Below are 15,549 nucleotides of genomic sequence, written 5' to 3'. Positions count from 1 at the left end.
AAGTAGCTAGGAGTTATATGTACTGCCATTTATTCTATAATAAAGCAACAGTCAGGCATACCAATTTTTTATTCTCTTTGCACTAGTACAGAAACGCTTTGTACTCCCGGTTAGGAAACCCCTTTATTCCTGGTTTTCCAACCGGGACCACCAATCCGGGACTAAAGTTATCCTCCTTTAGTCCCGGCTGGACGTCCGGGACTAAAGGTCGGTAATACCAACCGTGACTAAAAGGGGCCTCCAAGCCTGGCCACGGGGCAGGCCATTTAGTCCCGATTGGTATTACCAACCGGGACTAAAAGTTCCTCTTTTTTTTTCTTTTTTGGTTTCTGTTTTTTTGTTTCTTTTTTTCAATTGATGATTAGTTTTGATATTAAAATAGGTTTTCGAATACGGTTTGTACTATGCTAATAGTAATATATATGTCGCACGCGTAAGTTTTCGTTCGAACATTGTACATAATAAATAACAAACCAATATACGTACATGCGTACATGCATATATGATGATCATATACACATATTATTTTATGTACATAATATGTGCATATATATATTACAAAGGTTTTGCATATATATAAATTCATGTCCTTGGGATAACAATTCACTCCTCCTGATTTGTTGGCTTCCACATTTCGTTCGGGTCATCGTAGAACTCGCCATTGGGGTCGATGATCTGGTCATTCAGAAATCCTGTTAGGGTCTCTTGAATTGCTTTAAGTTGATCATGTCGTATGACTCTTTCCTTCAACCATTCAGTCTTCAATAAAAGTTAAAGAAAAAAGTATTAATATATATATGTGTGTTGGTCATGTGATTACTTATACAGATACAGATGAGAGCAATAAAGATACGATCGAAATAATATAAAGGAAAAAGTATTTATATACGTACTTTGATGATCTCTTCAGTAGTTCTGTTTGAGTACGCCATGATGAACTCGCAAACATAGTATCCGCAGTAGTTGTTCCCCTGCTCCTGCCTTAGAACCCACTTTTACAACAAAAAATCAATTAGGTGAATTGAAATCATCATATGGTGTTAATTGAATATATATAAATGTAGGTATAGTACTTACTTTGTATAAGATTACACCCAATGGTACTTTGCAATGTTTCATTTTTTGTTCCTCAATGAACTTTTTCCAAACCCTGCGCCCAATAAAATAAAAAAATATTTTACCCTTTAATATATAATTATTGAGAGATCGGCGCCATTATTATATATATAGTTGTTATAGAGAAACTAAATTAATTACCCTTGGATAATATCTATCATGTCTTGATACTCCGTTTGCGGTTTTCTCAACGAGTCTAAGATTTTTAATTTACTATTGGCCATATCAATGACTATCAATATCCAGTGATTGCTGCATAAACATATATATATATAAATATATATATATATATATATATATATATATATATATATATATATATATATACATATATATATAGATATATATATTGTCTTGATACTCCGTTTGCGGTTTTCTCAACGAGTCTAAGATTTTCAATTTATTATTGGTCATATTGATGACCATCAATATCCAGTGATTGCTGCATAAACATATATATATATATATATATATATATATATATATATATATATATATATATATATATATATAGGGAGAGGCTATTCAGTAGCCGGCTACAAAATAAGTTATTCTGTAGCCACCTCCATTTACTATAATTTTATATACTAATTTACCATATTATATATATATATACATATTTACGATAGTTGGGTTACTATAACACATGGGGATATTTACCATAACATTATATTAAACCACTTAGTAAGGAGTTACTATAATCTCGTAAATTAACATAGTAATTATCATAACTCAAAGTGGCTACAGAATAAGTTATTCTGTAGCCAGCTACAGGATAGTAGTTCTATATATATATATATATATATATATATATATATATATATATGGCAACGGATCAGGTGGAAACCAAGCTTATGTGCAAACTTTGGAAACCATCAATCTGGACCGCTGGATCTGCATCCGATGGCTTCAGATAGAGGTGGGCGCGTTTTGCAATTAAACGCCCGCAATTAGCACACTAGTTGCGTTGTTTTGCGAAAACCCCCCAGCGCAAACAGGAGCTTGGCCCGTCGTTCCGGCTGGCAGCACGTCGATTCGCGCAAGAGCCGCGGATCGCGCGTCCTTCCATCTGGCCGCCGCCGGCGCATCCAGGTCCTTCGATGAGCTAACCCCTGCGTCAGCAAGCGATCGGCAAGAGGTTCTTCCGTCTGGCTGCCGGGAGCCGGGCACGCCGGGGACGCCGTCGCGCTCGTCGGCAAGCGATCGGCCTCCACAAGCTGACCCCTGCGTGGATCGAGACGGTTGCGATTTGGAGTCGACCGTGGAGTTCGTTGCTACATGAGTCCAGTCCTCCTGTTGGTACGTGAGTGTACCATGGATTCGTTCATGGTTGTTTCGATAGCGAGATGCTTGTAACCAATTTGTAACAGATCAGTCTGTAGGCGAGGGCACGTCAAGAGGCCGTGAGTCTGCGCCGCCGCTGCCATGGAGTCCGGCGCGCGTGACGTTCCCGCTGATGTTGTCGTCGCCGTTGATGCTGTCATCGTCGAAGATCCCATCTCCATCGAGGCTGCCGCCATGGATCATGTCGCTGATGCCGTTGGAGCAAGTGATCCCGTTTCTGCAGATGAACTGGAACATCCTAGCACACCACGGTCAAGTTCCAAAGAAAATTTGAAGCCAAGGATTGGAATGATCTTTGATACACTCACCGATGTGGAGGATTTCTACAAGTCATATGCACATGAAGCTGGTTTCTCTGTTCGTGTTGGTCAGCACAAGAAGCAAAATGACGAAATATTATTCAAGAGGTATTGTTGTTCAAGGGAAGGGTATAGAAAGGAGAACGTAACAAATGTTAGTGATGATTCTGGGAAGAAAAGAAAGTCACATAATATCATGGAAACCAGATGTGGTTGTGAGGCACATATTGTCGTGAAGCTTGGCAGCGACAAGAAGTATCGAATATCTTCAATGGTTGAGAAACACAGTCATGGTTTTGTGTCGCCAGATAAGAGGCATTTGCTAAGATCCAACCGTAATATCAGTGAGAGGGCAAAGAGTGCTTTGTTCAATTGTCATAAGGCTAGCATTGGCACCTCACAGGCATATCGACTTCTCTATGTCAGTGAGGGTGGGTTTCAGAATGTTGGGTGCACACTAATGGATTTGAAAAACTATTACCGTGATCTCAGAACCAAAATTAAGGATGCAGATGCACAAATGTTTATGGCACAACTTGAGCGAAAGAAGGAAGTAAATCCAGCCTTCTTTTACGAGTTTATGGTGGATGAACAAGGACGACTTGTTCGTGTATTTTGGGCGAATGCTTTATGCAGGAAAAACTATAGTGTTTTCGGTGATGTGGTTTCGGTAGATGCAACATATACCACCAACCAGTATAACATGAAATTTGTGCCATTCACTGGTGTCAATCATCACTTGCAAAGTGTTTTCCTTGGGGCAGCATTCTTAGCAGATGAAAAGATCGAGTCATATGTATGGTTGTTTAACACCTTTCTTAAGGCTATGGGTGGAGTAGCACCTCATCTAATCACAAATGATGAAGATGCGAGCATGAAGGCTGCTATTGTTCAAATTCTACCGGATACAACTCATAGATTTTGCATGTGGCATATCATGGATAAGGTGCCTGAGAAGGTCGAGCCCTCTATAAGAAAAGATGAAAAGTTTTGGGAAAGACTAAACAAGTGTGTTTGGGGAACCGAGAATTCAGATGATTTTGTGTCACAATGGAATTCTATCATAACAGATTATGAACTCATGGGAAATGATTGGTTTTCCACTAGGTTTGCCATTCGCGAGTCATGGATTCTGGTATATTTTTTGGACATACCTCTAGCAGGAATGCTTAGGACTACATCACGATCGGAGAGTGCAAATTCTTTTTTCAACCGTTTCATTCGTAGGAAGTTGACCTTTGTTGAGTTCTGGCTAAGGTTTGACACAGCTTTGGAGTGCCAGCACCAAGAGGAGTTGAAAGCCGACAATGCAAGTCTACACACCACTCCTAAATTGATGACACCATGGGCCATAGAGAAGCAATGTAGTGTGATATATACACATGACGTTTTCACTAAATTTCAGGAACAAATCTTAGCTGCAAGAGACCATTGCATTATTCAAGGTATTTCAGAGAGTGAAGATCTAAAATGTTTCACCCTCAGCAGCCAAACTGGAAAAGACCGAGTTGTTCAAATGAACAAGTCAAACATGTTTGGTAGGTGTTCCTATAAATTATATGAGTCTTATGGCATCCCATGTTGTCATATCATACAAGTGCTTAGAGCTGAGAAGCAAAGTGAGATACCATCGTTATATATTATGACGCGATGGGAGAAAAGATGTAAAAGGTGTGTACTTTATGTTTTCTCCTTCTCTGTTTACCTATATTTTCTGTTTTGTACAATAGTCTTGATCAGATATTTAATTTTACAGGGAACTATTCTTTGGTGAGGAAGGTAACCTACTAGATGAAAAGCCTAAAGATCCTATGGAGGTGGCCTTGCGGAAAAAGATTTCAGATTCACGCAACAAGTTTGAAGATCTTATTCAAATGGCCAAGAACTCCGAAGAAGGGATGGACTTTTTATATTCTAGTTTATCCAACCTAGTCGAGCCTCTCCAAAAGATCACACCTGCTTTGAGAGTTGAAAAACAGGATGAATATGAATCTTTCCTTGGTAGTAAAATTCTAAAAGAGGTCGATATACATCCACCAAATGATGTCAACTCGAGAGGGAGATCCAAAAGAATTAAGAAGAGCAAGGAGACGAAGGAGAAGAAAGTTGGAAGTAAGGGTAAAGGTAATCGGACGTGTCGAAAATGTAAGCAACAAGGGGATCATGATGCACGCAATTGCCCAAACAATGTTGTTGGCTGATATTTCAATTGAACAATGTACTATTGTGCGGCGCCAGCCATGGAATGCTTCTTGAAAACACTTTTAGTTAACTGCAATGTACTTGCTTGTCAAATTTGAGATGTCAATTTGCTCCTTTTTTTTATTCCAGTTCGACTCTACCTTCAGTTTGATCATCTGGCCGAAGCCATAGTTCACAATGTATATGCACAATATAATAGTTTATTTTCAATTCTGTGACTCCACTGAACTGGAATCAAGTTCTTGCATCAAACTAAACTGAACTGCATTTCACAATGCATCCTAACTGAACAGCATACACATCGCATAAAAAATAGCTTGACAAACTTCAGAAGAACCACTATTTGGTTTCCAATAATTCCTACTACAAAAGACAGTAGCATCTAGATGTCCGTGCTGATGCTTGGCTTCACTACTGCTATGTTCTTCAGTGCCTTTTCTCATTGTCTTCAGTACCCGGCTACAACAGACAGTAGCAAACTAGCAACATACTGCTATGTTCTTCAGTGCCTTTTCTCATTGGCTTCAGAACTAACATGTCGAGCCAGCTGGGCGGAGACGCAGCCGCGGGGGTGAGCTGCGACGGCGAGAGGCGCAGTTCAGCGGCCCGACAACGACGTCGAGGCAGCTGGGCGAGGCCGCGGCCGCGGTGGTGAGGTGCGACGGCTGAGAGCCGCAGCTCGGCGGGCCGGCAACGGTGTCGATCCGGCTCGGCAGGGCGACGGGTGCGGCCAGCCGCGCATGGAAGGGCGGCGGCAGAGAAAGGCGAGGCGGAGGGCGGGCCGCTCACGCGGCAGGATCTCGCCTGCGACCGAAGGACCTGGATGCGCCGGCGGCGGCCAGATGGAAGGACGCGCGATCCGCGGCTCTTGCGCGAATCGACGCGCTGCCAGCCGGAACGACGGACCAGGCTCCTGTTTGCGCTGGGGGGTTTTCGCAAAACAACGCAACTAGTGTGCTAATTGCGGGCGTTTAATTGCAAAACGCGCCCACCTCTATCTGAAGCCATCGGATGCAGATCCAGCGGTCCAGATTGGTGGTTTCCAAAGTTTGCACATAAGCTTGGTTTCCACCTGATCCGTTGCCAATATGAAAAGGATCAACCAAATAGGATTACGTCAGCAAGATCGACTCGTATCAAAATTGGAGAGACCAAAGAATGTGTCGGACTCCATTAGAAGGGAAAGATTGGAGTCCAAGTTATCTTTTTTCCTATTATGTAATCATGTCGTAGTTAATTAGGACTCGTCTCGGGCTATAAATAATAAAGCCCCGACTATTGTAAGGATATATACAATCAATCAATACAACAAACCCTTTTCGGCTCCGGCCAAACCCTTAGGAGTAGGAGTAGAGTAGATTCTGGCGAGATCTTCAAACAAGCAGGGCTGCATCGGTTGGGTCCGACCTCCGGTTTGCTTGTAAGTATTGCCACGGTTTATATCTTGTTTGTACGGCTGCATCGGTTGGGTCCAACCTCTTGCAAGCTTGATATAAGCTAGTTATCGGTTTAGATCTTATTTGTAAGGTTGCATTGCTTCAATCTCTTGCAAGTAATCAATCTAAGCTAGTTATCGGCTCTATTAGATTGGCGATCTAGTAGATTCATTAAGTTATCGATATTGTTTATTTAAATTAATTTATTTATTACAACAATATCTTTGCCCAATCAAGATTGACAGATTGCTAGCTTTGAACATCATTAAAATCTACTGATTTGAGTGTTTCTACATCTATCTTTATCAAAACAGTCGATTTAGGCTTGTATCGGCAAATCTAACGATCTTGATTGTTACATGTTGTGCATTCGAGCTGTTTGTACAATTATAGATTAATCTGAGGTTAAAATAGACTTGATTTAGTAAGCTTGTTATCGGCTGTATCTTCGGACCCCACTGTCAGGAATGCTAGACCAGGTTTGCTTTAATCTTAGATCTATTTATGATTAGACAAATAGTCTCGTTTGTGCTTCATGGACCCTGTATCGGCTAAATAGCCAATCCAGTTATACTTTCACCCATGACGTGTACGCATGTATCAGTTTAGAGTCAATAAATCTATTGAATATGTTGGACGCAATTTAGTCGATTCACTGCTATAGGCTGCATGGAAACACCCACCACCAGCGAGTAGGCTTCTTTGTTTGGTTTGTTGCTGCTACAGGCTGCATGGAAACACCCACCACCAGTAATCACATAACTCAGCATGTTTAGTCGATCTATCGATTTTAAATTGATTATTGCTATGCAGGTAGGATTTTATACCCGTATCGACTAAGTTAGATCGGCTAACTGTTTGTTCTATCTATTGCATATCTTGAATTGCCGTTCTAAGCTTACTATCTTCTTTATATGCTTTATAATGCTAGGAGTTGACTCTCTAGTCAATTTCCTTCGATCAAAAGGCTATTTTAGAGCCATATATTTTGGAACTGTCTGGCAACAAAACCGGCGGGTTCCAGTATTTGACATCTTCTTCTCCTTGTCAATTTCAGGGTCAAATTGGCTGGCACGCCTTAGTTCATTCTCATCAGATCCGGCTTGTTTGAGGCTTAGGGAATCACGAAGTCTCCTTCACACGATCCTGCAGGCCTCCCAAGTGTGTTGGCATAGGAGCACATTTTTTTTGTGTCAACAGAAGTATTCTCATACACCTTTTAAATTAGGCATGGTGCTTAGTTTAAACTGTTTTCCTAAATTAAAGTAGACAAGGTGTCTAGTTTGATTCTTGAACCAAAAGGTGTGCTGATTTTACTTCTAAAGGTTTTTAAATTAAGCATGGTGCTTAGGTTAAAATACCTTCCTAAATCAAATTAGACATGGTGTCTAGGTTGATTTTTGAGCTTATAGTATACTATAGTAGATATTCGTATATTTTTTGACAAACCCCTGTAGATAGACTCTCAAATTCAATTTGGGAAAGTCATGAGATAAACTCATACTGGAGATGAAGCAAGACACATGAACTTCAACAACCTTGCAGAAGGGAGACACAGCCCATTCATTAAGGAGAGAAGAGCTTTATGGAACAAAGATGATCAGACCATGTTCTTCCTCCACTCATGCTCTTCTCACTCAAGAACATTGGTTTGCAATCTTTCTACTCACTATTACTTTGTCTCTATAAGTTTGAATGAGTTTACAACTTCTATGCACAAAAATTAAAATTAAGATGTAAAATAAAATCAATCCTTTAGAGAAGAAGTAAAGGTGTGTATTAAAATATGGAAGAAATGTCTATTAAAATGTTAAAACAATCTTTTTGTAGCATAGAATATGGCCTTTAGCTCTATGACAATACTATCTGTCGGTGTTTCGTACAAGCACCGGCAAGTAAATTTATAGTAATGCGCGTTAGGCTCGGATGGTGCGCTAAAGGACACAAGATTTATACTGGTTCGGGCGGAACGTCCCTACGTCCAGTTTGCTGCTGCTTGTGTTATTAGCACCGTGAACGGTCCATAGTAAGGGGTACAAACGATCGAGAGAGGGACTGGTCCCAAGTCTCTGATGGAAGGGTTGAAAGGTGGTCAAGAGCTTTGTAGCCGCTTGACTGTGTGTATGAGTGCGTTCTCTTGTTCGGTCTTATTTTTCGGTCCCCCTTGATGGAGGAAGTGCATCCCCTTTTATAGATGAAGGGGCTGGCTTTACAAGGGTCAGGGCTCTAGGACGCGTACTCTACTTAGTCTTGTGGCTCACGTCTACCCGGTCAGGTCCTTCATTTTGATGAGTGCGAAGGAAGATAAGTGCTTACAATGTTGTCGATGTCTCTGTAGGATGTCAGGCTAGTTACAGAATGCTGCCCTACGCAGGGTATGGGCTGTAGTACAGTGGTTTTGACTTATGAGCCTCCCCCAGCCTTGCTCCGCACGCCTTCTGATTCCCATGAGTCCTCGTTGGAGGAACGCGGGGTCGGGGTCCGGTGTAGCGCCGTGGCTAAGGCCTTCTGACTGGGTGGACCTAAGGGGTCGGGAAGCGGGCGCCGCTCCCTCGGGTCCACAGCGTGGTGTCGGAATATCCGTCGTTCGTGGAGATAGCAAATCCCTGCCTGGAGCATAGCGGTTGTCGTATATCTTCGTCGGGTTCCGTGTCCCAGAGCTGAAGGCGGCGCCTACAACTCTACAGGGCGAGGTGCACGCACCTGTAATGCCTTTTGGGTTCTGCGGCGCCCGGAAGGGTCTAAAGGACCAGTCCTGTCGTTCCCTGGCAGTACTTTTCCTGCCAGGGCGCAGGGTATGGTCCTTGGAGCCATGGTTGACCCGAACGTCTTGTCTCGTCCTGTACCCATCATCATGAGGGATAGATATCGATCAGGGCGAGGCTCGTTCTTGGCCGTTAGGTGAGACGGAGACCAATCCCTATCTCTTGGGCGAGACTAACCCCGCCCCTCCGGGATCGGGCGAGGCGGAATCCATCCCTCAGCCCTCGGGCGAGACCGAGCCCTCCCTAAAGGCGTCGGGCGAGACGGAGACTAACCCAGAGCCTTTGGGTGAGGCAGGGTTATCCCACAAAGGCGTCGGGTGAGGCTAACCCCGCCCCTCCGGGATCGGGCGAGGCGGAATCCATCCCTCAGCCCTCGGGCGAGACCGAGCCCTCCCTAAAGGCGTCGGGCGAGACGGAGACTAACCCAGAGCCTTTGGGCGAGGCAGGGTTATCCCACAAAGGCGTCGGGTGAGGCTGACCCCGCCCCTCCGGGATCGGTCGAGGCGGAATCCATCCCTCAGCCCTCGGGCGAGACCGAGCCCGCCCTAAAGGCGTTGGGCGAGACAGAGTTTATCCCTCGGCCCTCGGGCAAGACCGAGCCCATCCCAAAGGTGTCAGGCGAGGCGGAACCGAACTCCTGTCATTTGAACAAGGGATGACACGGCGCCCTTATGCGTCCAGAAGTTTTTCACATTCGGTGGTTATTGGTTCCACCTTTTGGGGTACCCTGGTATTAGGTCCCCGACAGTAGCCCCCAAGCCTCTAAGTGATTCGAGTAGAACCGCCTGGAGGGTGTTTTTGACTTCGTCGAAGTTACTTTGCTGGAGGGTGCGCGCGAGCGCACCCGATGGGTGTAGCCCCCGAGCCCCCGGGTGATTCGAGTAGAGTCGCCTGGGGGGTTGTATCGGCCCCTTCGCGGGTAAGGCTGAAGGACTTAGTTTTTTATCAATTGGATGTCTTTCCGAGTGGGTTGTGGCATCCCGTTCACTGGGAACTGATTCAGGGCTGACCTAACTGGTGCTTCTGCCCTTGATTTCGGATCGTTCTTGGATCCTTCCTTAGTTGGGCCGGCCGGCGAGCTTCTGGGCCCTAGGTGGGCCAAAGAGAAAAGAAAAGGCCTTTGTGGCTTGCGTTTCCCCGGTGGGTAGAGAGTCCAGATTCGTTTGGGGAAGGCGAACCATCCGCCGAGATTTTTGGGGTGAGAGGATAGGGACTGCGGGCGCGTGTCCCACGACGTGACGCGGTAGCGCGCGTGGCAGGCCCGGAGATCGAGGCGGACGGTTGCCCTTCTCGCGTCCATCGCCCCCTATAAAACCACGGGGTTCACCCCCAAGGTTCCGTATTTCGCTCCCCTACCTTTGCGTTCTGAAACATCCGTCGCCAATCGTCCTAGCCTCTCGCGCCCGCATCGCCACCATCGACCAGCCTATGTTCGTGTTCCAGCCGCCGTCAAGCTCGCGCCTGCCCTTCCCCCCTATTGCTTTAATGGAGTTGTGGGGCAGATCAAGCATCACCTCCCGGCGTCTGGAGGGCCTCGTCCGCTGTGGCCTTCTCCGCCCACTGTCCGCCATCCAGGAGTGGTTGCTACCTGGCGACGAGGGTGAGCCGGTGCCGCCTGAAGGGTATGTCGTCTCTTTTGCCATCTTCCATGAGCGGGGATTCGGGGTACCCGCACATAGATTCCTTCGGGGGCTGTTGGATTACTATGAGGTAGAGCTGCAGCATCTAACTCCCAATGGGATTCAGCATATGGCAGCGTTTGTTGCCCTGTGCGAGGGTTTCCTGGGGATCGATCCCCATTTTGATCTGTGGTGGTATTTCTTTAATATTAGTCTGTCAAAGAGGAAGATTGGGGGGGAAGGATGTGAATGCGCCGATGGGATGTGCCAGTATTCATCTGCGCCATACCCGGTCGAAGGGTTACCCATACATGCGTCTGGCGACATCCAACAAGGGATGGCACTCGCAGTGGTTTTATGTTAGGGATGATGCGAGTGCCACCCTACCAAAGTATACTGGGCGTCTTATTGTGGATGTTCCGGAGTCGTGGGGCTGGGGCGTCCAGTCCAAAGACAAGAAACACATCACCGACCTTCTTTCCGCCCTCCAAGCCCTGAAGGGCCGGGGTGTAAAGGGGACAGGGATCATCGGTGCCTACCATGCTAGGAGGGTGGCGCCCCTGATGGCGCGTGTGCTTCACTTGCATCGGATGATGCCCAGGATATCGTTCGAGGGGATGGTGCTTGTTGACGAGGCGCTCCCTTACTCGGAAGTGGCGCAGCGCATCAAGGAGGCGACGGAGCCGACGAAGGATTCTACGGGCAGAGTCCTCGACATTGTGTATCCGGTGCCCGGACACCCCCCAATGCGGCCGGAGCCTGGGTTCTTTGAATTCGTAAGCCCTCCTCTCCCATGCTCTTTTCTTTTTTCCTGGATCTCTAGTTTTTTTAACACTTGCTTTATGACGTTGGGACCAGTCGAGGGTGCTGGTCTTTAAGGACAGCCCGGTTCCACTGCCAAAGGACAAGGTCGTGGCGGCAGCGAATCGACTCGCGGCCGAGCGGGACAAGAAAGCAAGGGAAGAGATGAAGAAGGCGAAACGACTGAAGCAGGAGGCACGGGATCGGGGAGAGGACGTGAGCAGTGAGGACGACGACGATGACGATGATGATGATGACGACGACGAGGTAGCCGTCGGCGTGGATTGGGGCGTCCTGGAGGACGAGGACACGCTGACGAGTGGCCACCCATCCGTGCAGGGGTCCTTCCCTTTCCACGCGGAGGGAAGTAGATTGATGAGGTCAGTGGAGGCTGGCGAGTCCGCCGCTTTGCATGGCGTGCCGGCCGAGGACCGATGGATGGGGGAGGGTGGGCCTATCGCCGCCATCCCCGAGGCGACGATGGAGGGGAGCAGCTCTGGTGCTGCACCCCGTGAGACGATGGAGGGGGACAGCTCCGGTGCCACGCCCGACGAGACGATGGAGGGGAGCGACTCCGGTGCCGCGCCCGACGAGATGAACCCCCTACCCCGGAGTAGGGGGCAGGTATGAAACGGTCCCGCCCAGATGAGTCAGGGCAGGGATCTAGGGATCCATCCCCAAAATGCTTCCGCCGGCCGAGGACGTCAACGTAAGCTGTTGATTCCTCTGTTTTCATCCTTTTTCCATTTTTATTTTGACTTAATGGTTATTACCTTTGTGCAGGTTCTTGCAGACGGGTCACCCCCTGGGGCTGGTGCCCAAGAAGAGTCTCGCCCTTCAAGCGGGACAGACGGCGTTGCCTAGAGTCACCCCTATTTCGGGCAGGAGTGGTGCCGACGTTGGGGCCGTGTTGGCCGACCCGACGGCACCCATGGTGGCTCCCACGCCCGCGGAGGTTACTGAGCGAGCGGCCTCCTCCGTGGCGGACGTGGAACAGCCGGCTGAGGGCCGCATACCACCGGTGGAGGTGGTTGTGACCGCGCCAAGCCAGGATCAGCCGGGCGCGGTCGTGGTGGCGCCCGAGGGTGTAGTGCAATCTGCGCCACCAGGGGCCCAGGTGGATCCACCCGTGGCGCTCGAAGCAGCCCAGATGAAGGAGGGTCCAGCCGGAGGGTCCTCGAGTGCGGCGGTGGTGCCGCACAGGGTCAGGAGGGAGCCGCCATTGGCCCCTTTGTCGGGAGGAAGCCGCTCCCCTGCGTGGGGGGAGCCGCCGCTCCAGTGGATGGCCGCTCAGGATCCGACGTCGGCTCTTTTCTCGCTCGATGATCATTCCGAGAGCATGGAGCGGGAGGGTCTTGACATCGGGATCTCGACCATGCTGAACGCCCTGGACCAGGCCAGAGGAGCCCTCCGTGAGATCGTTATCCCTACCACTCAGGTATTTTCTAGGCTTTCTTCTTTCTTCGTATGTTTTTGTGTTTTCGCATTTCTGATACCAGTCTTCTTCCTCTTCAGGTTCTTGTTGCTCATAGCCAGAATAAATCCCAATTCCTCCGCGAGCAGAAGGTGGAGTGGGATCGCCTCTCTGAGGAGGCCCGGCTGTGAGCAGACATGGCCGCCCAGCTGGCTACCGCCCAGGAGCGGGAGGCCTAGGCGCGTCAGGACATGGAGGAGGCCCATGGGATGTTTGAGGATTTGTCGGCGAGGTCCAAGCTGGACGGGGAGGAGATTGTTAGGCTCCAAAAGGAGCAAGACGAGCTGCTGCAGAGGAATGCCGCGGCCAATGAGAAGGCCGGCGAAGTCCTGAAGGAGCTGGAGATGGAGCGAGACCTCCGGCGGAAGGCCGAGAGTAGGGCCGCAGCCCTCCAGCAGAAGGTGGACGAGGACGTCGAGGTGGTCCGCTCTCTCCGGGCGAAGCTTGGTGACGCAGTGAAAGGAAGGTTGAGTGCTGAGAACGTCTCCATCAAGCTGGAAAAAGAGGCTGCCTATACGCGAAGGGCCCTTCAGGTTGAGAGCGATGAGCACGATCTTCTACAAGCTGCGGTCGGGGTGGTCCTTAACGCCCTGAATGTGACAGAGCCGGTGGAGACCAGCCCGCTCGCGGCTCGTGTCGCAGGTATCATGGCTCGGGTGGGCCAACTTGAGGAGAGTGCCTTTCACGCCGGGATTACTCAGGCCTTCACCGTCGCCCACGCCCATTACGAGAAGGAAATAAACCTGAAGGTGATGAGCGAAGGCTTTCCGTCCACCTACGAGGATGAAGAGCTGGAGGAAATGGAGAAGATGGTCGCTCCCCTTGCGAAGAACCTGGCAGACAATCTGAAAGAGATGGTTCTCCCTCCGCGGGAGTAATTAGTCGAACGATTTTGAGAACAACTTATATGTAATATATGGACAAGTGTCAGTATTTTTTGAGTCTGGACGCTTTTCGTGATTTTGCGTCATAATTTTGTTTTGTTTGAATTTTTTACGATCTTACCAATCTGTTCCCCTAAATTATACCGCTGGTTATAATGCGAGGAGACTGTTCCGAAAGAAAGAAAGGAGGTAGCCGTACCTTAACCAGCCCCCGAGTAAGGTCTGACCCCCTGCATTTGCTAGGGTCGGGGGTAACTGGAGATCGGAACTGTGGTTTTGGTGATAGGTTTGACGAAGTCCATGGATGTCATCGCAATATTCCCCGCCCTATCTTCCAACAGAAATCCCCAACTGGGGACTCTATGGGCTCGGCAAGGTGGGGCCTTCGAACCTGTGTCCCTGTATTGTTTGGCTCAAGCCCCCGAACCTTGTTAGGGTCTAATAGGGGTCGGTCGTTATTTGCGTGTTACCCCATCCTCGGTTTTCGCAATCGGAGGGGCTGAGTGAACGACACTTGCCTCGATGGCTCGAGTGTCACGCTCAATGAGCTCACTAACGGGTACGTTCGTGTGGAATCCGGGTCCATCATTTGCTGATGGGGTCGGCAGAGCCCTCTGGTGGCACTCCACAACTTCTTAACCCGCCTCCCGGTAGATGCCTGAGTCGTTCGATAAGCTCAGGGGGCCCAATGGCCTCTCCTCGATGGAGATTCTGTGGGTTTGGCTCAGGGTTAGAATCGAACGAGAGAAGGTCGAGACGTCCCTGTTCGCTTCTGAGCGGGGTCAGGCAGGGCCGCTGGGGCTTGTCTCGGTAATCTCTCCCTGGCTCTGTTCGGCGTGAGGCGGCCTCGAGCCCTTCGCGGGCCGACCTTCGAACCTCGGCTTGTGGTCGCCTATATCGAATAAGGCGACAGTCGTTTCGTGGTGCGACACGAATCGTTGGGATGCAATGTTTTGCTTATGTAATGTTTTGAATGCAAAATTTAATCGAAATAAAGGCGGGGTCGGTAATGTTACCTTGGTGGTATGAGTGGCGGAAAAGCTCCTACCAGATGGGTTCGGGCCCTGACGTTTGTGACGAGGTTGGAATAACCTGCATAAGAATTGCTATTCTTTGTTTTCGTGTCTCGGTGACGATCCGAGCCGTTCGATTAACTTGGGCAACCTGACAGCTTCTCCTTTGGGGGAGATTCTGTAGGCGGACCCCTCCGATCCCTTCTTTGAGAAGGCAGACGTCGAAACTAGAGACGCGGGGGGCGTTGAGTATGATTTTTCTGGTGAACAGAAACACCGTAGCTATCGGGGCGTAGGGTTTGCTAGTTCGTCCAGTTTTACTCAAAGCTTTGTGCCTGTATGTCGCGCCCTTAGTTTCAAGCGTATGGAGGGGTCGGGTGAGGGGGATGTCTAGACTGGTTGACATCCTCGGCATCCCCCGAGTGATGTTCGTGTCCCTACCGTTTGACGGGGTCGGAAGCTCGTGAATTAATTTTAATGCATAAAGTAAGAAAGCTGAGATGCTTATCTTTCTTTGGACGTTCGTCCGTCGTGTCTTCTGGGCCGAACGGCCGGCCCAGGAGATCCGAAAGGTCCTGTCGTTGGGTCGTCCGTGG

General features: G+C 48.5%; 1 protein-coding gene across 1 annotated transcript; it reads left to right on the top strand.

The window, feature by feature from the left end:
* Nucleotides 1-2,541: 2,541 nt before the first annotated feature.
* LOC136507176 (protein FAR1-RELATED SEQUENCE 5-like) lies at nt 2,542-4,960 on the top strand. The gene is made up of 2 exons (XM_066501976.1): nt 2,542-4,430; nt 4,516-4,960. Exons 1-2 carry the CDS (start codon nt 2,542-2,544, stop codon nt 4,958-4,960), a joined length of 2,334 nt encoding a protein of 777 aa, XP_066358073.1.
* Nucleotides 4,961-15,549: the final 10,589 nt, after the last annotated feature.

The sequence above is a fragment of the Miscanthus floridulus genome, chromosome 15 (genome assembly GCF_019320115.1).
Source record: "Miscanthus floridulus cultivar M001 chromosome 15, ASM1932011v1, whole genome shotgun sequence".
Classification (NCBI taxonomy): Eukaryota; Viridiplantae; Streptophyta; class Magnoliopsida; order Poales; family Poaceae; genus Miscanthus; species Miscanthus floridulus.
Note: the sequence above shows the minus strand (reverse complement) of the source record. Positions and strands in the feature narration are given on the sequence as shown.